Consider the following 22,644-nt stretch of genomic DNA (forward strand, 5'->3'; position numbering starts at 1 on the left):
GGGTTACATGAGTGCAGTGGTTATGATCTACCAGTTTTACTTGGTGAAAAGCTATGGAATATACAACATGCAACCTTATAAATGTTTATTTATTTCTTCATAACAAATTTAATGCACTAAATGTGGAGTTGCCTTTAACAGCTGTTAAGAGACATTAACAGGTACAGAATACTTTAATCTGAAGAAGTAGGTTGATCTTACATGACACCAGTGTTCCCAGTGACTGAACTGGCTACAAATTATTTGCTAAGTGTAATTCAGGATGGGAATTATTACAGACAAGTCCTAATTGGTCTAGTCCCAACAGATCTAAGACCACCACCCCTATATTTCACCATATCTTTTAAGACCTACCTGGAACACTCATAAGTATATAATCTAGTCACCAAACCAAATAGGCAAGGAAACACAACGAAGCATTCTTAGTGACTATTCCTCAGTTAAGGAATTCTCTTCCACTGAGACTCACTAAAGCCTAATTCAAATTCAAATTTATTTTAATACAGCACTGCGGCCAGATAAAACAGATAGCAAGAAAAAACATTTCAAAGTAGAAAATTGCATAATCAGGGAGCCAGTATAAAATTTAAAATATATAAAATTGTATAATTGATAGGTACATTATAAAAAATACATAGTAAAATTCCTCTAAAAATCTTCACTTAAGCTTAAGTTGTCTTTCCCGTGTGCTAAGCACATGCGCACAAAATTTGGCAACCTGCTTAATAATATGGCCCCTACTATTCCACAGGAGGAATTTTACTTTTTCTTTGTTTGAGCTGATGGAGGAATTCCTGAGTAATGGGGGGATGAATTTATTTCTTGCAGAGTTGAAGGTAGGGCACCTTAAGAGGACGTGTTCGATTGACTATCTCCCCAGAATTACAGGGGCAGTCTTTCAGCTAATGGGGTTTTCATGAAGCGGCCCACCAGCATGGCAGAAGGTAACGCAGAGCATCTAGCTAGTGTGAATGCTCTCCTATTGTATTTTGTTTCCAAATAGGAGAGATAGTCTGCTGAGGCTTGAATATATCTGGAACACTGTGGTGCACCATACCTAGGTGAGCAAGAAAGGTCAGTTTGACGCTCTGTGTCCTCAATCCTTTGTTTCACTACAATTTTTGCCTGATCGTAACCTAACCTGAGTAGTGAAAGTGAGGAAAAGCCTAATTTTATAATTTCCCTCTCGGTGGCCAACAGCCACTGGGATTTAAAATTGTCACAGATGATTGAAGGAAGTAAACCAGCTGTGGCCCAGTGCGCCTTTAACTATAGGGAGATGGATGAAGTTACTGCTTTCGCTTTGAATTTTGGAAACCCTGTCTCTAGATGTATCCATGAGTTCGAAACACAGTTTGGAACCTGAAGTAATGCTCTAAGAAATTTTGTTTGAACCCGCTCAAGTGGGGCAAAGCAAGAGGTTGGTGGCCTTAAAAAGGTCTCGTACACCATTTGAGCAATTGTCTTAGATTGGAAGAGTTTGAGTGCCACTGGAACAAAATAGGCTCCATTGGAATTTTGAGGGCATTTCTCTCCCCTATGTTCGCAAGCTGTCTACAGTGTTCATGCCTTAATCCTGAAGCCTGAAAAGTAATTCCCAGGTATTTGAAGGACTTCACCAGATCTAACCTCTTTCCAGCTAAGCGCCACGTCCTAACTCTGGGGCAATTGCCGAAGGCCATTACCTTAGTTTTTAATTAATTTATTACCAGAACTTCTTTCTCACTGTATTTCTCCAGGCTTGCCAGGGCTCTGTTCGGACCGACAGGGGTTCTGGACAGTAAGACCACATCATCAGCATAAAGGAGAGCAGGAATGTGCTGCCCTGCTAATTTAGGTGGGTGACAATCTATGGACTCAAGGTGGCTCTCTAAGTCATTGATGTAAAAAATAAAGAGTAAAGGGGCCAATAAACAGCCTTGTCTGACCCCTTTATGAGTTTTAATCTGCTCTGTTAAGGTGACCTTTCCTACTGCATCTGACTCTGAGTGTGGTCTGCTCGTACAGAGAGTGTATCAGAAAACTGAGTCTTTTATCAATTGTGGAAGCTTCCAGTTTCTCCCATAATCTGGGTCTTGAGATGGAATCAAATGCAGCATTGAAATCTACAAAGGCTGCATATAATGAGGTCACACTCCGGGAGGAATATTTTTCAACCAGATGTTGTAGTGTTAGACAGTGCTCTAGAGTATCTCTGCCCTTCCTGAACCCTGCTTGCGTGGGTACAATGATCCTTTCCTGTTCCAGCCATAAGATAAATTTATCCAGCAGATGTCTGGTGTACAGTTTGCTGACAACACTTAGTAAGCTTATTGGCCTATAATTGGCAGGGTCATCTCTCTTCCCTTTTTTAAAGAAAGGGATCACAACGGCTATTTCCCAGTCTCTAGGTATCTTTCCAGTGGAGTCAATGAATGTGAAAACAGATGCTAGATAGGGAGCCCACCAGTCCTTGAATTCTTTAAGAAGTTCTGAAGAGATGCCATCCCACCTGGGGGCTTTCCCTTTCCTTAGTCTCTCAAAGTGGGCAGTTATCTCACTCGGGGAAACGGGGAGCCATTTGGGTAGGATCTTAGCAGGATCTGGAGTTAGCATAGGATGGAGGGGAACATCACCATACATGCTTTTAAAATAGGTAACCCATCTGTCCGCTGGGATGATTGAGTCAAGTGGGGTAGCCTCTGTTCTATCACGTTTATCGATCATCTTCCGAAATAAGGAGGGGTTTTTGTCTCTAGTTGCCTGAATTAAGACTCTGCACTGGATCCCTGTGAACTCTTTTTTCTTTCGGATAACTAATTTTTTATTGCTTTTTTTATGAGTTAGCAAGCTGTCCCGGACTTCCTGACTTGGATTCCCTAGAGCTTTAACAAAGTTTGTATAAGACTTAGTAAGGTTTTTTTTTTTTTTGCAGTCATACATTCACTATCGAACCAAGGTTTAGATACACCAAAGCCTAAGACTAAACATCTTCCAAAAACAGTGTAAGACATGTCAAACTGGCTTTTAGGATGCAAGAATAAAGAAAGTATGGAGAAAAATCAAAACAAACACGCATATACCTGAGGAAGCAGAAGGGAACAATGAAAATATAACCTCTTCACCTTTCTGATCCCTTTCCAATATAAATCAACATCGCAATCCTTTGTTCACAGATTACTACTACACTATAAGAATGTCTATGAAAATTCTAGGATAGCACTACAGATGATGAAGTGATTGAGGAGTTTATAGTCCATAAAGTATAGTTCAAGACTTCATTTAGAACTCAATTACCATGATAAATGTCTTTAACAGCATCCAGCCTGGATTTCAAGGGATCCATGGACTGAACACCACCAGGCAGGGGAGCTGAAGTGAGAAGGAAGAATTAAGTGAAATCACTCCCACTTTACTTTTCTGCTGGTAGATGAAGTATAGTGGTGCAAATTTTCCACCTGATCCTTCTTCCTTACTCCAGTTTCTGACAGCCATTTCATAAATAAAAGCAGTCCATGAGAACTTCTTAAGGAAGGTGAAAGCAAAGGCCAACTTTGTTAGGCTTTCTGCTTCCATAACCATAGGATCCAAATCTATGGATACCAGAGATAAAATAAGACATCCTTAACACTATTTCGCCCCCTTATATTTGGGAAACAGCCTCCTGGGCCCTGTCTGTCCAGGGCCCTGTCTGTCCAGGTCCACCCTGATAGGCCCTCCCCCTCCAGCTGCCACCCTCCCTCCTTGCCTGCAAGAAGCCTTGTGGCTGCAGCCTCCATTGTCGCCCACGAGGAGAGAGGCAGCGACAGGGCTTTGTGGCCCACATGTACACTCCTGCTGTGAGGGAGCCAGGGAGACGGGAGTTTTCAGCCTTCCTGCGTGCCACAAAGCCCTGTCTCTGCCGGCGAGGGTGGGCTTTCAACTCCCTTTAGCCTGCTTTGCAGGCCAAAGGGAACTGTGGGCACCCTCTCACGCCCTCCGACCTGCCACCCCTTTCAAAGCCCATTTTTAAAATGGGCTTTGATACTAGTGATCCTATAATGCTTTATCTGCTAGAATCTACTATTTTTTACAGTAAGTGCAAAGGAACTCATGATACACCATTTTGTTTGAAAAAACTTTGTGCTTTCCCATACATTGTAAAGGTGCTTGCACAGTGATTAAGGAAGCATAATTTCCTTTGGTACTTGTTGATCTCAGATCTCTACAGATACAGGGAAGAAGTCATTATTTTAACCAGCTTTAAAAATCAATTTCATCAACTTTAAATGAGATTTGTTAAGTGCTGTATTTTAAACATGCAGGGGTAAAATGGACCAAAATGTGCCAGCTGAAGAAGTATTTCAAATTTGGTTTTGTGTCAGTTATAGGGGACTGAAGTTATAGGGGACTGCCAACTCAAATCATTATGAATCTATCATTACTTGATAGAACAAGTAAAATTTCCATCTCTTCTACAAACTAGTTATCAATTTAAATATATTTATTTATTTTATTTATTTATTTAGATTTATATACTGCCCTCCCCAAAGGCTCAGGAATTGATATATCTTAAATCTTGTCAAAAAGACAGATTAACATATGATGAACTGAAAAAGTTACTCTGTAACAGGGTGCAGTACTCCTGTGGTTGCAGTTCTATTAATTACAGCTTTGCTTACAAAAGCATAGGAAAAAGTAGTACTCACACTGATACCAGTTCTTCCAAATCTTCAAGTATGAGAGAATTACTTAATTTCTAACTTAAGCTATCCCCTGTGTTTAGCATAATTATCAATGATACAAATACCAAGTATTTAAATGATAAAACATACAAAATGCTCAGTTAATCCTTTATGTTTGTCCAATAAAGGCCTGTTTTGCAATGTTTTACACTGTATTAAATGCAAACTAGCAATTCTTAGAATGACGCTCTGTAAGCTTCCGCCTCCCCCAAAGATAACACACAAAAAAACACTTTGAACTAGGATTTCTGTGACCTTATCTCTTTAGTTTTTGCACTTCCAGGATAATATGAATGAGATGTTTCATCAACCTTTGAAGCTGGTGCAATTGCCAGTTCACATGTATATCCTAATCATTTGTGAATTCCTTCTGGCACTTCTCATAAATATGTGGCCCTACCTCAATAGTTACAAAGAAACTACTACATCATACATACAGAAGAAAACTAAGCAAATTAATTTTATTAGTTTAAAAAGCATTTTGAATTGGAAGGTTAAAGTAAACTAGTGCAGAGCCTGAAACACTGATTCAGACATGTCTAAATGCTCTAGTTGCCATCACTGTGCCCTATAATTCATTGCAGAACCAGTTAAGAGGGAAAACTGGAGATGATTCTCTCTGAAGGGTAAGTGTACCTTCATTCCTGGGAATGAAGTAGTACTCCAGGTTGTAAGCCTGAATGGCTAGAAAAGGATACAGACCATTTTAAGAGTCACAAAGAAAGTATGTCCTCCATCACCACTCTGCAATTTTCCTATCATAAACAAGAACTACTTGTAAAGCAGTGCCCTGACTCAGCAGTCATGTCATTGTCTCATCAGTGGGTTTCAATGCACAGAACAATGCAATATGCTAAACAGGACATAACTGGCTACCTCATCTTTCAAATGCAGGCTATGGCTACATACCAAATCAGTATCAAGGCCAGCTCGGAAACCAAATAGAAATGTTAAAGAAATTCAACGGCATTGTATCATATGAGTAAAAGCGCGAAATAATATCTAGCAAAAAAAACGGAGCCAGGAGAGGATTTCTCCGACACCAGCCAGAAAATTACAAACTCAAGATTGCTTGGCATTCTATTGTATCAGAGAAATATTGCTTTTGACTGGTAACAATTCTCCAGTTAATTGCCAAGGCTAATTTGCTACCAGTTGCCTGTAATGTTCCACACTCCCCTTCTATTCTGGAACACACAGAGAACAAAGCTAAGAGAATTTTCTCCTCAAATTCAAACAAGTCGATCATAGAACAGATTTCACATTCAAGATAAAATCCAAGTTTTCAAAACTATTCCTATCCAGAACAATTTCACTGAATAGCATCTTACACATAACCCAGAACAATGTATGTTGCTAGGTTTATTTAAGCAACTGTCTCAGAATTCATATCAGTTCCTAACAGAATGAGACTAGGAAAGACCTTTCACAACACCTGTTATCCAAGTTCTTTTAACAAACAAGGCTCTTTAGCTTCAAGAAATACATCTCACATCAGCTTGCTTACTGAGGAGCCAGTGGATGTTGCAGGGGATTCTGTGAATTGTAGTAACGCACAAATTCAGTTAATGAAAGGTGCTGGCAAGGTCTATGAAGCCTTACTTCATGTGAATTGAAGTTTCTCCTGGAACAGCTAACAGGCCTATAATAGATAATAGTTTCTATACTACTACTGATCTTTTAGTTGAGGAACTCTAACAGTTCCAGTGTAATAAGCAATAAGAGATTGCTATTACAGAGATGCAATTTTCGGAAATAGATCTTTGCCTCCTTTCCTTCTGTCCCAAAACAAATCTATGTAACATAAAGGGCTGCACTGAGAAGGGGCATTGGCGTAATTCCCTATCCACATGCTTGCTTAAACTCCTATGCATAAGAAGACAGCAGTAAAAGTCTCTTATCCAAGTTCTACTCCAGTCACAGCAACTTGGATCCAGCCCACTGTTTTTGAACACCAAACAAAATAATTTTGTTACATGAAGACATCTGCCAACATCATTGGTCTTATACATAGCACCTGCACCATTTACTGACATGTTGGGGAGACTTAAGGATGTCTTTAAGGTATATTGCTACAGAAAGTCACTGCTTTTATAAGCAAGATTAAATTGAATTAATTTTTCTAAGCCAGGGTGTGTGGATGTGCACTATTTTTTGCTGTCAAGTCACAGCTGACAGGGCAACCTCATAGGGAGGTTGTACAGAGATGTACAGAGGCAGTTCGCCACTGCCTGCCTCTGCATCACAATCCTGGTCTTGCTAGATGGTCTCCCATCAACCCTACTTAACTTCTAAGGTTTTATGAGATAGGTCTAGCCTGGGCTATCCAAGTCAGGTGTGTGTGGAGTCGGGTGAGGTACCACTAGAAAAATATCTTTAAGGGGGACAGGGGAAGCTGAGAAACAGTTTTCATTAAGATACCTTAGCTCAACGAAAGTAGATATTTTAATTTCATAAACAGATGTTACCCTTGAGAAAAGCTAGGATGACCAAAATTTTATATCTGATCTCATTAAACATTATAACTTTCAGTTTTATCTATTTACCTTACCTTTCCATTCTTCAGTTTTATACCCAACCAATAACATTCTAGTACATGTCCTACAGAACAGAAGTTCTTTATTCCTTTGAAAGGTGTCCCTTCTAACAGTTCATCACAGGTGTAATCTTAGGTTAAACTTTAGGATTATTCACTTGCAGATATCCATTTCTTTAGCTCTGAAGCACAGTCAAACCAGATCCACAAAGAAACCTTGAACAAGATGCTAGGAATTTTGTATAAGTAGTACTGGGTAAAATCCTGTGGACTATATCAGAGAAACTGTTAACATGTATCTTTTATGTTAACAGGTTCAACTGGAGGTTTTTTTTATATACAATGGCCCCAAGTAATATTTATATTTTGAACAGAACAGATATAGGCATTAAGAATTTTTTTGATTTAATAGAATAATTATTTTTAAAAGCTTGGATTGTAAACTCAAATGCAGAATGGTGAATTTCAATAGCTTAAGCATTAGTTAACATATCTGGAGAGTAAGTCTGCCACAGAACATCACTACTGCATAAAGAGAACCTGCATAAAGAGAATCAGATGGTGTTGAACTGTGTTGTGTCTGATGTGTTCTTCCTCCCACTAAGGATTCTAGTCTACATTTAGTTCAAGCTTTACTTCTAGCACCTACATTAAAATGTCTTTCAAGGCGTTGGGATAAATGGAAGATTGTGTTTGAAGGCAGTTAACAAGAATTCCTGAACAGTATTTAAGGGATTTAATCAGAATTAAAACCTTTGCCAAGATTTGTAAATCCAGAAACAAAAGGACAAAAAATGAAAAGTGGATAAGTGTGCAGAGTCATAGAGTTGGAAAGTACCATACAGGCCACCTAGTCCAGCCCCCCCCCACACACACACACAACGCAAGATCTGCCTAAGCATTCATGATAAGTATCTGTCCAGCCACTGCTTAAAGAATGTCAATATATACTGATTTATATACCGATTCACACACATAGACATATGTTAAGCAGTATGTCAATCCTTGAGTAGCAAAATTCTTTGCACCTGCAATCCTAGTTAACACAGTAGATCTATCCCATTGAAACATGAGCAAGGCTGCAATCCTGGTTATTTTCATTATCAGAAGTTTTCCCCCATAAGCAAAGGAGGTTTTCCATAGGGCCTATATGATCTGCTAAAGTTTAAACCCAATTGCAGGAGGAGGAGGAGGAGAGTTGGTTCTTATATGCTGCTTTTCTCTACCCGAAGGAGTCTCAAAGCTGCTTTCGTCTCCCCACAACGGGCACCCTGTGAGATGGTTGAGGCTGAGAGAGAGCCCTGATATTACTACTCGGTCCGAACAGCCTTATCAGTGCTGTGGTGAGCCCAAGGTCACCCAGCTGGTTGCATGTGGGGGAGCGCGGAATCAAACCCGGGCACTCCTAACCACTACACCAAGCTGGCTTCTAAGGAGTCTGAAAAAAAACAGAGCAGCATGTAAAAGAAAATGAAGTGTTTGATGCTACTAATGAAGTGTCTAATGCTAAGCATGGAATGCTCCCACCCTTCTTTTTTGTAAGTGGAATCTCACTCCTCCCCTCAGTCTGATTTTCCAGCCCTCAGCAATACCATTTACAGGGTGCAGGGTGTGTGTGTGTGTGGGGGGGGGATCACCAGGTGGCAACTTCAAATTCCAATTAGTTCCAATTTGTATAATCTTTTGTATATAGTGTCCTAGAGTTTTCAAGTATGAAAGCAAGTGATTGATAGAACAGTAACTGACTAACACAAACATATATCCTCTACTTCACCCATTTACTCTGAATGAAGGCAGTGCAAGCAGGGTATGCAGACAGAAAATCACAGCTTGACACTTGGATTTCAACAGTGAAATGTTTTCCAGCCAAAATTAACAAATTTAAACATGTTGGGGGGCTGTAGCAATAATATTGCTTGGAAATTGTTTCTATTACCCAAGTAAATGGGGGAGGCACTTTCAGGAAGCCTAAGCAAGCTTAGTTTTAAGTTTAGAACTTCTTTGCAGCTTAGCTATTTGGTGGATCATATGTCAAGAATCAAACCCCAAACAGAGTTTACTTTAGAACCTTCTGTATTTACATAAGTAAAATCAGGCTACGGAAGCTAGGCTCGGAGCTCTAGTCCAAATATACTTTGCAATGCAATTAATTCAAAGCATATATGAGGCATTATGGAAATGAAAACAGTGCTGCTACAATCCTTTTTCCTTGTATTCGATATATCTTAAAGCTCAAGACACTCTAAGAACCATGTCTACAGGAGATGCATTTTGTCTGAATTGTCGGGAGAGGTGTAAGGAAGGGTTAGAACTGTGGGCGTGTAAGCCAGTGGGGGGGGGGATGGGACCTTCACGAGATGCATGACCCTGCATCTCTGCACTGAGACATGCTGACAGAACCAGCACCTATTGAGGATGTTCTCATGATATCATTTATTTTATGTTAGTCGGAGGTCCTGCTGAGGTTGTCTATTATTGTTTAAAAGTTTATGTATCATTTATTTTGTAAAGCCACTTTTGAGTCTTCAGTGTCTGGGAGAGATGTGGGATAAGAATAGATATTAATGGAAGATATTATCCCTAAACTTCTGTAGTGATTTCACAAATCGGGAAGTCAAAGTATTCCAGGTATGCTGTGCATATGTGATTACTAGTATTGTTGAAAAACTATACTTTCTATAAGAACAGCAGTACATAAGACCATATATGAGTTCCTTTGGTGAACAGTAGGGCAAAATGTAGTAGGCAAATAACATATGACCTGACTTCCATTAAAAAAAAAGAACAAACGCCTTTCACATTATTTTATGGGGGAAAGCCCATTCTACTTACTTACTCAAGTGTTTCTACCCGAACTTGTTGCAGCCATCATATAATGATGGTATGAGAATGTGAGACTTGCTTTCCTTCCTACACAGATGTTTGTAACTCAAGGAGCAGGGAAATCACAGTACACTGCTCCAATATAAGTAATGTAAATAGGTCATAAACATTAACCACCAACAGACTTCTGAAATCTTTGTGATACAGTTGCTTGAAGAATTAAGACAGAACTGGCAAAGTGGAGAAGGGCTTGTTTAGCTAGCGTGGATTGTTACAAAGAATTTTCCCTTTTTGACATATCCCAACCAGTTCTTTTTGTACACATACCTCGAAGAATTCTCTCCTCATGGCAACGTAGAAAGTCCCAGATTCTAACAGTGCCGTCATCAGAGCATGTAGCAAATTTATTATCCGTGGGTGAGAAACTGTTACATGAAGACACACAGCAGGGGAAAGAAGTCAGCATTTAACAGATTATCTAAACTTCTCAGACAGGGCAAAATTTAACTTAAGTGCTAATAAACTGATGGAGGCACCTGAACACATCCTGCCAGAGAAGTCACACCTCATCCCAAGGTGTTCACATAGCCAGACTATTTGAATAATGGAGTTCTGCTCAGTACTGTATTTTGTTCCCCAGCTAAATGGAGAAAACTTCAGTACAACTTCCTTTTAGTTCCACCTATGGTTGCAGAATACTTCTTTCTCTGCAATATCAGTACAAATGTGATAATAGCAAGACTTTCATGTTTTCTGAAAGAGGTATGGAAATAATAGTTCCAGGAGAGTTCGTAATAGATCCTTCTTCATTCACAGACTTCTTGGAATAAGGGAAGCAAAAACTGGTAGAGAAAATAGGGAACACTACAAGTAGTAGTTAAAAAATCATGTATATCTTATGTGTCCAAAAAAGGTTATGAGAGAAGAGTTGCCATTCCCGTGAAATAAAAGCCCCATTAGAGAGGCTTCAGAAGTTGTGAAGCTTCTCATATGACATGGCAGCATCTCTGTAATGCTTTAGCTGGACCTTCTCCAGGTATGGATGGACAGACACTTCCTTTCTGATGCAGTTGAAGATCCAAGGAAGTTTCTTTTCAGCTGTAGTCCCCCTGAAACTGCTGTATCTTTACATACAAGAACTTAGTTTGGAGAAATCCACTACACAGTTACAATACTGTAAACCTATATAACCTGTAAAACACTTCTTGAAAGCTTTGTCAGGAAAGTCTTAAATCGTGACGGAAAATGGCAAATTGAATGGAAAATGCTTCTGTGGTAGTGAATCTTCTTTCTGAACAGGCAGGACCAAAAGCTGAGGAATGACTGCTGTAGGTTTAATTTGCTTCTATAACTCCTCTTCAGGCACACTTTAATCACGCAAGTTTCCTCTATTTACATCCTTTGCCAAAAGACTATAAACATTCTTCACATACATCTTAGCGAGGGAATATCACTTCACTTTTATATTTACAATTGCACATTTGGAGACTCGGTACTGAACCATGAAGACGTCCTAAAGTCATCTAATCAGATTCTTTAATTGAACATTAAGCGTGACTTCTGGATGTGGAAATCTGTGTGGGTCCTTCAGGCTACTGGACTTCTTGGCCTCCCCAAGCCAAGCAGTTCTTCACTTTATTTAGTTTTTTTATGTTGTGAGAACTATGCAGCTGTTTTATTTCTGGATTATATTTTATTCAATTATATTATTAAATATTTAATTCTTTATTTGGAATGAAATAGTCATCTTACACAGTGAGTATAAAAAGAATAACTAATATACATTGCAACCATATATAAAAGATACCAATACCAGTGCAAAATGCGGCAGACAAGTACATCTCTAACATATTGCAGAGGCAGATACTGGGACAACACTATTTCAGAGAAATGCCAGCAAATCCATGAAATTGTGGAAACAAAAGAAAATCTGTTTATATGGTGCAGGACATTTCCCAGAATCTGACAGCACCCATGCATGCCTGCATCCAGAATACACTTATAGAACAGTCTACTCATGGAAATAGGAACTACAGAAAATGGTATATTGTGTATAAACCTGGCCTCTCTAATCGCCTCCTTATGTGCCTGGAACATCTTGACGTTGTTCATGTTGGACTGCCAGTACTTCACATATCCCCCATGGTCTGCTGTCAACATCCACATATCATTGTGTGACCAAGTCATAGCCCTTACTGGGCTGTCATGAGCCTGCAGAGTCAAGAAAAAAAAGGATTTCTAGTTAACAATCGAAATGAGTCAAGTACAGTCAACCCACTAAAACTAAGAATTCTGAACAGCAAGGTAGAATCCATACATAATTTTGACAGAAACAATTATCAAATTAAATTACTTAGCAATAAATTAGAGATTTGTCTAGAAATGTGATTTTATGAATGCAAATTGTTCTGCAACTAGAATTCTTATGGCATGCACAAGATGAAGTGAATGGTCCCAAACCTCAATAGCCAGTCAAATTATCCAAAACTCATATCCAAAGCCCATTTACAATATTGTTCTCAATTTTTTGTAAGGGTTAGAAAGAAGACAATATTAAACCACCTATTAATTACACAAGTTTCTATATATTACCTGCAGTATTGTTTCAAAGTTGAAAGTAAGCCCATTCCATAAGGTGAACTCGCCACTAGAAGCTCCAGTGACCAAGCGCCTTCCTTCAGGAGTCCACTGCAAGAGCAAACATGAATTAATCATCTGTCGGAGCATAATTTGCTATTCTATCACAAATGCAGATTTTAATGCAGGAATGAACAATATGTAGCTGTCATACAGCAGAACTGTATTCTTCGTCTTGCGTATATTCCTTCTGATGTACCATAAACAGACCTCACTGACACATGCTGGTCCTTTATTTTTGCTGATGATGACCTCACAGTACTTTGAGCACTGTCAAATTTGCTCATAGTGTGATACACCAAAAGCACAACACTTAGCAATCACTGGGTCACAAAGCTCTGTTTTAGGAATGTTACTGAGATATTCAATACCATGCACATTGTACTTACCCTAACAACGAACACTGGGCATTTTACTTTATTGGTAGATGTCCTAACAAATTTTGTTGTTACAGCATTCATAGGATTGTTCAACATTCCTATGGGTGGAACCAGCTGGAAGGAAAAAAAGAATACTTTTATTGCTGCATTTAATAAATTAATATGCAAGACTTTGCTCCCACAGTATCAAGAATATCAAGACCAATTTTTTGTGGAGACACTATACAGCATCTTGGAATCTCAAGCACAAAAAGCTTTAACCAAATTCTTAATATTCCTCACTAGAATTTGGATGCAAAGACCCTGTTTAACAAATTGAAAACATTTTATTTCACCTAGGGCTGTCACATAAGTTAATAGATATAAATATTCGCATCTCCCACAGATAAAGGGAGAAATGCACTTTATTCTAAATTTTTCAGCATATTAGGAAGAATGATTTAATGTCCACATACTTCAAAAGGACAAACAATGTGTACTCACATCATTATAATATCCTGCATCAGGCTGAATTGCCCGCATATCCCGTTGGTCTCTCTGCCATACTCTATTCTGAAAAGAAAAAAATTCTGATTAATACTAATCAGTTATACAATTCTAGAGAGTTTTGAATAAGAAACAAATGTGCCTATACTGTTCAACACAATATTTCATTTTCCAGATAAATGCCACCAGAGACCTATTCTTTCCTTCCTCGTCACACTGACCAATGACCCTGATGTAGGCTCTGAGTAAATGAGAGTCCATCTAAAAAATCAGAGCCTTTGGGAAAGAATACTTAAATCCTGCTCTATCCTATCAATCTTTCCTGTCCCATCAGTATGTGAAGGAAAACTGGTCTTAGCATTTTACTGGAAAGACAAAGATCAATACTACCCCCAAGGTCTTTTAGTTTTCTTCAAGATGGCTGATGCGAAAAAGCCCTATGCTTTCATTCTGCAGTACTCTGCATTACACCACTTTGCATGGTACTTTTTTCCTGTGAAAATAGATGCTTATGTACACTTAGGCACTCTAAAGTTTAATAACTCGGTATAAACCTTAGGAACATACCTCCAAATACTTGATTACAGAAGGATTGTAATCTATAGTTTTTCGATTCACAGCTTTTCTCATGCGTTTCCCATCAAAGGTGAGTTGCTGCATTGCCTGTTGTTGGGCAAAGTCAGGTCTTTTATAGAATAGCTGCCGAGGTGCCTGGTGCTGAAACCTTGGCATATGGAAAAATCGCGGTGGTGAGCCAATCTCGGTGGCCATGGTGACTTGCTTTGAAAGCTTTAGAAAAAAAATGACAGAAAAAGCAAGAAAATTGGAAATACTGGAAAAAAAAACTGTACAGAACATATAAATCAGTATTCAAAAGTCTGCTTCTTTGCTTCAGGACCATATGTCTTTTAGAATTTCTAAAAACTCACTTTTCTTCTTTGTTTTAAGACTCCACTGATATGCTGTGATGTGTTGGAAAACTGGTCTTTTATTGCTGTTGCCATTTGCATCACCCTCACCACCAACCAATCATATTTCCTTTACTTTCAGTCCTTCCTAGAAGGTAAGTTCCAGAAGACTGTACTGAGGGATTGCTCATTAGCCCCTTGCCTACAGGATTCTGCAGGTTTCCATCCTCTTATTTTCTTAATGCCCACACAGAACTTTTGGGCTGGGTTGTCATCAGTACTCAGCTTTATCTCAGTCTTCCAGCAGATCCAAGGGAGGCTGCAAGAATCAACTGATATCTGGAGAATGAGGGCTAACAAGCAAAAGCTTAATCCTGAAAAAATGGAGGTGCTACTGGTGGGAAGAACTGACCCAGAAATTGATGTTACTCTTATTCTGGATGGGGCCGTGTTCCCTCTAAATAAGGTTGATAGGGGTGCTTGTATTAGCCTTTAAAGTCCTAAATAGCTTGGGGGCAAACATTCCTGAAAATATGCCTACTCCACTATGAACCTAGCCACTATGTTCATCTATGGAGGTCTTACTTTGGGTGCATAGCTGTGGTGTAATGATTTAGCCCAGGAGGTGATCTGATTGGGACAAAATATTTCTTACACTGATTATCTTGTTGCACTAAATAAACATGTTTCCATGCTTCCCCCCACCCATGTTCTATAATCCTAACTCAATTACATTTTGTCATTCTAGGGATCTTTGCTGTTAGATTCAAATGCTGTCATGCGTTTACTGATTGCCTGTCATTGTATTTGGTATTCTGTTTGCTTGTTAACTGAAGTTTTTGTTTAATAATACATGTTATTCACCTTGGGTTCTAGTAACAGTGGAAATAACAACAACAACAACAACAACAACAACAACAGTCATAGCACCATGACTGGCCTCAATCATAGCATCGAAACTGTAGAATTCCCTCCCCAAGGAGATTATCCCTGTTTATCAGTGTCTTCCGTCAGCAGGTGAACATTTTACTGTTTTGTTTGGCCTTCCCCCAGTGACCCTTCTATCTATGTACAATGTATTCACTCTCAATGTACTCTGCCTGTAATATAAAAGTAACTGTTAGAATAAATATTAAAATGAAACTTACTAACTGCCAAAAGCCTATAAATTGAATTTATATGCATTGAATTTATTAGTACCACTTTTTGGAGGTATGGATTATTCTTGTACATTTCCAATTATTATTTGTTACATTATATTATACTATTAAGGATATTTTGTGATTTAGGACTCATTATTGCCACTGATGAAAGAATTAAAAACGGAAAAATCATCTATACACCATTTTGGCTGAGTCCTGGGGGAAATTATAATGGAGAGATAACAGAGACTCCTATATTTTGAATATTTTTTGATTAACCCATTGGACAGATTCTTTTTTTCTCTTGTTGTGCTTCTCAGTACAGCAATACAACTGTTAAAGCCATTTGCTAATGATCCCCTACACATTAAATCATCTGTTATGCTATGAATTGCCTGTCATTTAGGCTACAACGCTAAACATTCATATTTGGAAGAAGGGCCTGCTAAACCCAAGGATTTACTTCCAAGTAAATATGGTTAGGATTGGGTAGCTAGCTCATTGCTAGATCATAGGTGGAAGCAAGTGGACTGTAGCAGCAGTTACCCAAGTATCCACATTCCAGGAAATCAACTCCAGAATGGCTGACTGGCCTTGTATGAATTCCTGCCACAACCTCACAGAGCATCTGTGATCCAAATTCAATGGAGCAACTAAAGAGCAAACAGTACTTCCAAGTATCCATGCCCTATGCCAGCTGAAAATTAGCAAGACTCTAAAGAAGCGGCACCTTGGCCAAACTCTGTGTGGTCTCAAACTGTGCCATATTAACTTCCAGGAGAGGACGGCGGGTCTGAAGTTTGGGGCAACTGGAACGTAATGGATCTGTGAACTCTTGTTTGATATGTCTGAACCTCTGTTCTCAGATAAATACTGGATTGCTCTACACCTGGATAGCCTCAATAACTCAGTCTGAACCACGGGTCAATTCAAGGTCTTAGGAATTCCTGAAGCAGTCTCACTGATCAATCAATAGTTTGTCACAGCTGAGCAAGAATCAAACTAGCGTTTTCCAGATGTCATCTTAACACTTTAATGCAGGCTTCCTCAATCAGAGGAAGCCCAGAGTTTCTTGACAACCCAGCTCCCCTGTCAAGCAACTCTGATGCTGCACACACTGCCCAGCTGCTTTCCCCTCCTCTGACCTGACACTGTGCACAAAGTCCCAAGTTTTGACTGTTGTTCGCCTGTTCTTGTTGATTACACCCTCTGTTCATATTGTTATACATGTTTAAATGTACTAGTTCTGCTGTTCCATGTATACTATCCCAAGTCATTATAGTGAGGGACTGTATTTATTTATTTGGATTTTTATGCTGCCAATTCTTTGCAGCTCTGGGCAGTTTACATTGGACATTGTATAACTTTACATGGAACATTATACAGTCTGTAACATCGTACAACTTTCAATAAAACATTATAACAGTTCAATACATCGTGTAATTTTCAATAATCATCTTAATAATCTATGGGAACATTTATAATAAATAACAACAACTTTGAGGGATCAATTTTTTCAGTCATGGGAGGGCGTCTTGAGGGGGGGACCAGCAGGTGTTCTGAGTCGATCAGCCTCAAGCGAATGCCTGGTGGAGGAGCTCCCTTCTGCAAGCCCTGCGGAACTGTGGAAGTTCGGGCAGGGCTCTGATCTCAGGGAGCTCGTTCCACCAGGTGGGGGCCAGGACCAAGAAGGCTCTGGCCCTTGTTGAGATCCAACGCACTTCTCTGGGGCCAGGGATCCGCAGCCAGTTGGAGGTGGTATAGGCAGGGAGGCGGTCTCTCAAATACACTGGGCCCAAATCACGTATGGCCTTTTAGGTGATTACCAGAACCTTAAGCTTAATCTGGAATTCAACTGGGAGCCAGCCAAGTTGCTGGAGTACCGGCCAGATGTGAGATCTCCATGATGTTTTAGTGAGAATCCTGGCCACAACATTTTGCACCAGTTGTAGTTTCCGGATCAAGGATGAGGGTAGGCCTGCATAGAGCGAGTTGCATATAAATCAAATGAATGAATGAATACATAAATATATTAAAATGTATTTTTTAAATTGGTTAAATATTTATTAGGTGATATGACCATATCTACCCCCCACACACAAATGGCCAATGATGGGCCTGGAGGGGTTGAGAAGGGGTGGGGTCTCAGGTGGGCATGTACACAGCTATTTCCTAATCATATTCTGCAAGATCATTCCACGTCTGGGGTTTCTCAAAGCCTGAAAAACCTTTCAGGGGTTTCTCAATGCTAAAAAAAATTGACAAAGGCTGCTTTAATAATTGTACCACATACTTGGATATGCCCAAAATATGCCCAGATTAATAGCCATGCAAATCAGGTGGTTGCAACAGGGAATATTAAGGAAGTGAAATCATTCCCTCCTGCCTCTCTCCAGCAAGAGAAAGAAAAACTGATTTTGTCCCCTTCTCCACTGGAGCTTCCAGCCCAACATGGGCCCCATGACCCTGGAAAAAAACGTTCTCGGGATTCAAAAGACTGCTGAGGAGGAGGGAACAAAAGGCTAAATGTGCATAATCTGATGTTCCTACTAATAATATCTATTGAGCTGCCAGGCACAGATACATATGGTATGGTACTAGAAACTGTGCAATGTTTAATCTAATGCTACTTTATTCCTTGTTTCCTAATGCATTAAATTGTTCTTCAGAGGGAACCCAAAAATTAATGGATAATTTCCCACAATAGGCTTGCTCTCCCTTGTGGGATAATTAAAATTATCTCTAATTGATCACACTCACACTCTAGGGAAAGTGCTTCATATATAAAGTAATACAATAATTACCTCGCATGAGGCAAGGTTCGTTGATATTACAGCTGTACTTATCAACAACAAAAGGGACTCAATTTATAGATTTATTGTATGCTGTTTCAAGTCACAGTGAAAACATTTGTGAATCTTGTTGTACTGATTTATTAGTGATACATTAAGGCTTACTGATTTGTTCCTTAACCATTTCTATAATGAAAAATTGTTTACATGGCTAGGGCTTTTTAGTTTAGCACAAGAATCCTAGGCATGATTAACCAAGTGTTGAAAAACAGAGGGCAAAGGTATACAAGGGCTGCAAACAAACCAGATGCATATACTATATGTATTTGTATTAAGACTCCAGGATATGTGTGCTTGTGTGGCCAGGTATGTTACAGATGAGAACAGCAATGGGAGTGGGATTCTGCACCTTTAACCAAGCACACATCTCTGAAAATCCCAGAAAGCTTAAGCAAAAAGCTTGTTTATGCTTGGACTACTTGGGGGAGTTGGCTGGAGAAAACAGGAAGAGCAATGGACAGGTGGGAGAATGCAAAGTCCCCCAAAACCCTTAGATGGGCTAGGAAAGAAGAAGAAAACAGGAGAGTTGATGGTCAATTCTCCCAAATCTTACAGACACTGGTTCCACAGTGGGCCACTTTCCCCTTCCCTCCAACCTTGATAAGTAAAGGGAGCCTTGAAATGGGGATGAAAGAATATGCATAATCTAAGGGTGTCCACTCTATCAGTGCCCTACTACAGGAATACTCCATCACACACACACACTGTTCGTCAGGAATGGAGTCACTTGACTGTGTTTGACTGATATTTACAAAATCATCAAAAATGAAAAGAATTGTATGTGGAACATTTTATGTAAACAACTTGGAAAATAATTTCCAAGAGAAGAGTTTGGATAGAAAATGAGAACTCCAGGTCACTCCAACATTACTTACACAGAGCTCTAGTCACAAGGAACTGCTTTTCTGTATTCCACTTATGAATTACAACACTCAGCAAAAGACTACATTGGAATTTTTCTGCAGCTATGATGAATATTGTATTGTAATATTTAACTATCTTCTACAGAATAACAGTGCTGCAGGCAATTAAATTGGCAGAGGATTTTCAGTTCACAATCTAAAACTATGACTTGTTTGACCTGCCTATCTGTTTGTTTTTTTAAATTGTATTTCAAGTATACTCAATATGCAAACATACAAGATTTATAAAAAATTGTAATTTCTTGTATTTTTGTTTGAAAATGTATTAGGGTATAATTAAAGCATTTAAGAGTGTTAGACACCTACATGAATGGGCTACTCATTAATAGTATTTTTATTTATTTTTAAAAATGTATTTTATTTATATACCGCCCTCCCTGGAGGCTAAGGGTGGTTTACATGGAACATATAAACAATACATTTAAAAAGTATGCAGGAGAACCAGGATTCCAGACACATAACAATGATCCCCCCCCCCCCAGGAATAGAGTCAGTCTCTTTCAGCTTGAAACCCCTGTCTCAAAGAGTGATTGTGAAGGTGAGGACAGGAGAGATCATAAAGCACCTGCCAAATTCTGTTACTATACAGCAAGTAGCAACTTTATAACTTACAAATTATCTGTACCTTAAAATTTTAGAAACATACATGATTAAAAAAAACACAAAGCACCATTTTAGAATATTTTCTGATTTTAAGTGTTTCTATAATGGCTGAAATTTATGACCAGTCACTGTACATTTGAGCAGAAAGGTCACAAAAGCAATTTTAAATACCTGGACAGCAGAAACAGCCAACTTCTTTAACAAATGGAATATTCGTGCCAGATACTTGTTTTGTTCAGAATTCTAGCAGACATTCATGGAGCAGAGAAGAAATCAGAGCCTGTGGGAGAAAAGACTACAAGTTAATCACTGTTTAAGCAATAAACATTTCTAAGGATATATCGACAGTGAAATAATATATCAGTTGAATGGTGCACTTTGCATTTTGTCCAGGATGGTAAATGAAGCCAAGATGTGAACAAATTACATAGCTTTATCTTTATCCACTGCCACTAAAATATCCCAGCTTATGTTCCTCTGCTTCTCTGTTAGCTAGAGAACAGAATCATAAATGGTGTAATTCAGAGGAGGAGGATTAGTATAGGCTGCAGAAAGTGGCATTGCACAGGGAGCAAGACTGGGAGGCAAATGAACAGAGGATGAGCAGCCATTGGAAACCTAAAAGGCTACATTAGCTTATCTCTAATGTTTATACAAAGAAAAAGAAGTCAACTTTAGCAACATCCAAACGTCAACAGCCTGTTCTTTCACAGTAGCTACTTGTTTTCCAATTGGCTTGATCACTGAAATGTTGCCCAGGCAGCTTGGTTTACAATAGTGTTTCCTCACAAGGCTATGTACCTGCAAATTAAATATATATTCAAATAAACTGATGTTCAATTAAAAAATTTACTCCTTTCCACTCCGAGTACTGGATCATATGGAATGACACTGAGAACTCTGGAACAGTGGTCCCCAACCTTTTTATCACCGGGGACAGGTCAACACTTGACAGTTTTACTGATGCCTGGGGGGGGGTTGTCTTTTGCTGAGGGACGTTGTCGCTGCTGCCTGAGCCCCTGCTCCACTTGCTTTCCTGCCGGTGGACAGCACCAAAGCTGAGCTAGCGGCAGAGCAGCTCCCGAGGCAGCAGCCGGGGAGGAGGAGAAGGAGGAACCGCGGCCCGGTACTGACTGATCTACAGACCGGTCTTGGTCCCCTGGGGGTTGGGTACCGCTGCTCTAGAAGATAGTTCATGCAGGTTCTCACTCCATTTCCCACAACTTTTATCATCAGAATTCCAGTAGTTTGACAACACAGGTGAAAAATATTAACACACTAAATTTAAATTTCCAGAAAATACTACTAAAAAATACAGCAACTTCCCCATCACTAACAGTTCTGGACACACCCAATTAAAAAATACATTATGGCAGTACATAAGGGGCAAAACTGGCTTCCAAAAGCTTATGTCTCCATGCAATTGCAGATAAACCAAGAATATTCTTTCAACCAAGATATAAATTGATTCTAAAGACACATATTTAAGAATAAAACAGAATACAGTGTTGTAATTCTGGATAATACAGGCTTAGATATAATACTAGTATACCTTAAACACAAGTTTAAAAAAGATAGCTACAACCAACTGAGCATAGGGAATGGAGTATCATGTTTTATAGATTTGCTTATTTCCTTCAGAACTTTATAGTAAAAATGGGAAATGTGTAGCAAATAAATCATGTACATACAACTGGAGCACAGATGACAACATTTAGGATGAAGAAGAAGAGTTGGTTCTTATATGCTGCTTTTCTCCACTTGAAGGAGTCTCAAAGTGGCTTCCCTTTCCTCTCCCCACAACAGACACCCTTGTGAGGTAGGTGAGGCTGAGAGAGCTCTGATATTACTAGTCGGTCAGAACTAATAGTGCAGCTGGCTACATGTGGGGGAGCACGGAATTAAACCCGGCTCGCCAGATTAGAAGTCCACACTCCTAATCACTACACCAAGCTGGCTCTCCATCCAATAGGATGGACAGTTAAGTGCCATAGAAACCTGGCTCCAGATGTAGATGACAGAACTTCACTCGTCTGTTACTTTTCCCTGAGCAGAAGTTAATATACTCTATATCCTTGCACAAAAACAAGTCAGACAAGGCCAAAGTAACATGGAGAATTGGAAAACCTATCCACCTACCTATTTGAATCATGTTTCTTCTCCATCTGCTTTTTCTAAACTGTCCATTTTACTGTGCCCCCAACCTAAATAATCAGCCACTTTCTTCCCTCTTTCCCCTTTGCTGGCTGGTCCCTTAGATGTGCCCCACTTTTTCTCCATTCACAGTTTTGTTTAAGCAGCATCTGTACATATACTGACATGGCAGTAGAATTTAGTAGATTATTTTAACTAGTTATATTGCTTTGTGAACCTGAGGAATAACTCAATTTGCAGAAACCTATTGCCTGGCTCTAGATGGGCCCACACTGCAGATTTTTTTTGATCTACACTGGAGTATGACCCATCACTTTTACATTCAATTATTGTCACTTAAATAAGCTTGAGTCCAGTGGCACCTTTAAGACCAACTATATTTTATTCAGAGTATACACTTTTGAGTGTACTCATACCTCTTCAGATACAATGAAATTGAAATTATCAACCCATATAGAGGGTGAGCAGTAAAGAAACACTATAATTATGCTTTATGT

General features: G+C 39.2%; 1 protein-coding gene across 3 annotated transcripts in view; it reads right to left on the bottom strand.

The window, feature by feature from the left end:
• Positions 1 to 22,644, bottom strand: part of WDR33 (WD repeat domain 33) — a 64,647-nt gene that overhangs the window by 38,063 nt on the left and 3,940 nt on the right. For 2 of the 3 annotated variants that reach the window (XM_077349331.1, XM_077349333.1), the window contains exons 2-8: positions 20,165 to 20,273; positions 14,133 to 14,354; positions 13,563 to 13,631; positions 13,089 to 13,193; positions 12,655 to 12,750; positions 12,122 to 12,273; positions 10,390 to 10,487 (exon numbers count right to left, since the gene is read on the bottom strand). In XM_077349331.1, the coding sequence (XP_077205446.1) occupies positions 10,390 to 10,487; positions 12,122 to 12,273; positions 12,655 to 12,750; positions 13,089 to 13,193; positions 13,563 to 13,631; positions 14,133 to 14,336 (724 nt within the window). In that variant the 5' untranslated portion in view covers positions 14,337 to 14,354; positions 20,165 to 20,273. Of the gene's footprint in view, positions 1 to 4; positions 8,678 to 10,389; positions 10,488 to 12,121; positions 12,274 to 12,654; positions 12,751 to 13,088; positions 13,194 to 13,562; positions 13,632 to 14,132; positions 14,355 to 20,164; positions 20,274 to 22,644 lie in introns of those variants that run through there. The other variant, XM_077349332.1, reaches the window with a different exon arrangement.

Source organism: Paroedura picta, chromosome 8 (genome assembly GCF_049243985.1).
Source record: "Paroedura picta isolate Pp20150507F chromosome 8, Ppicta_v3.0, whole genome shotgun sequence".
Taxonomy (NCBI): domain Eukaryota; kingdom Metazoa; phylum Chordata; class Lepidosauria; order Squamata; family Gekkonidae; genus Paroedura; species Paroedura picta.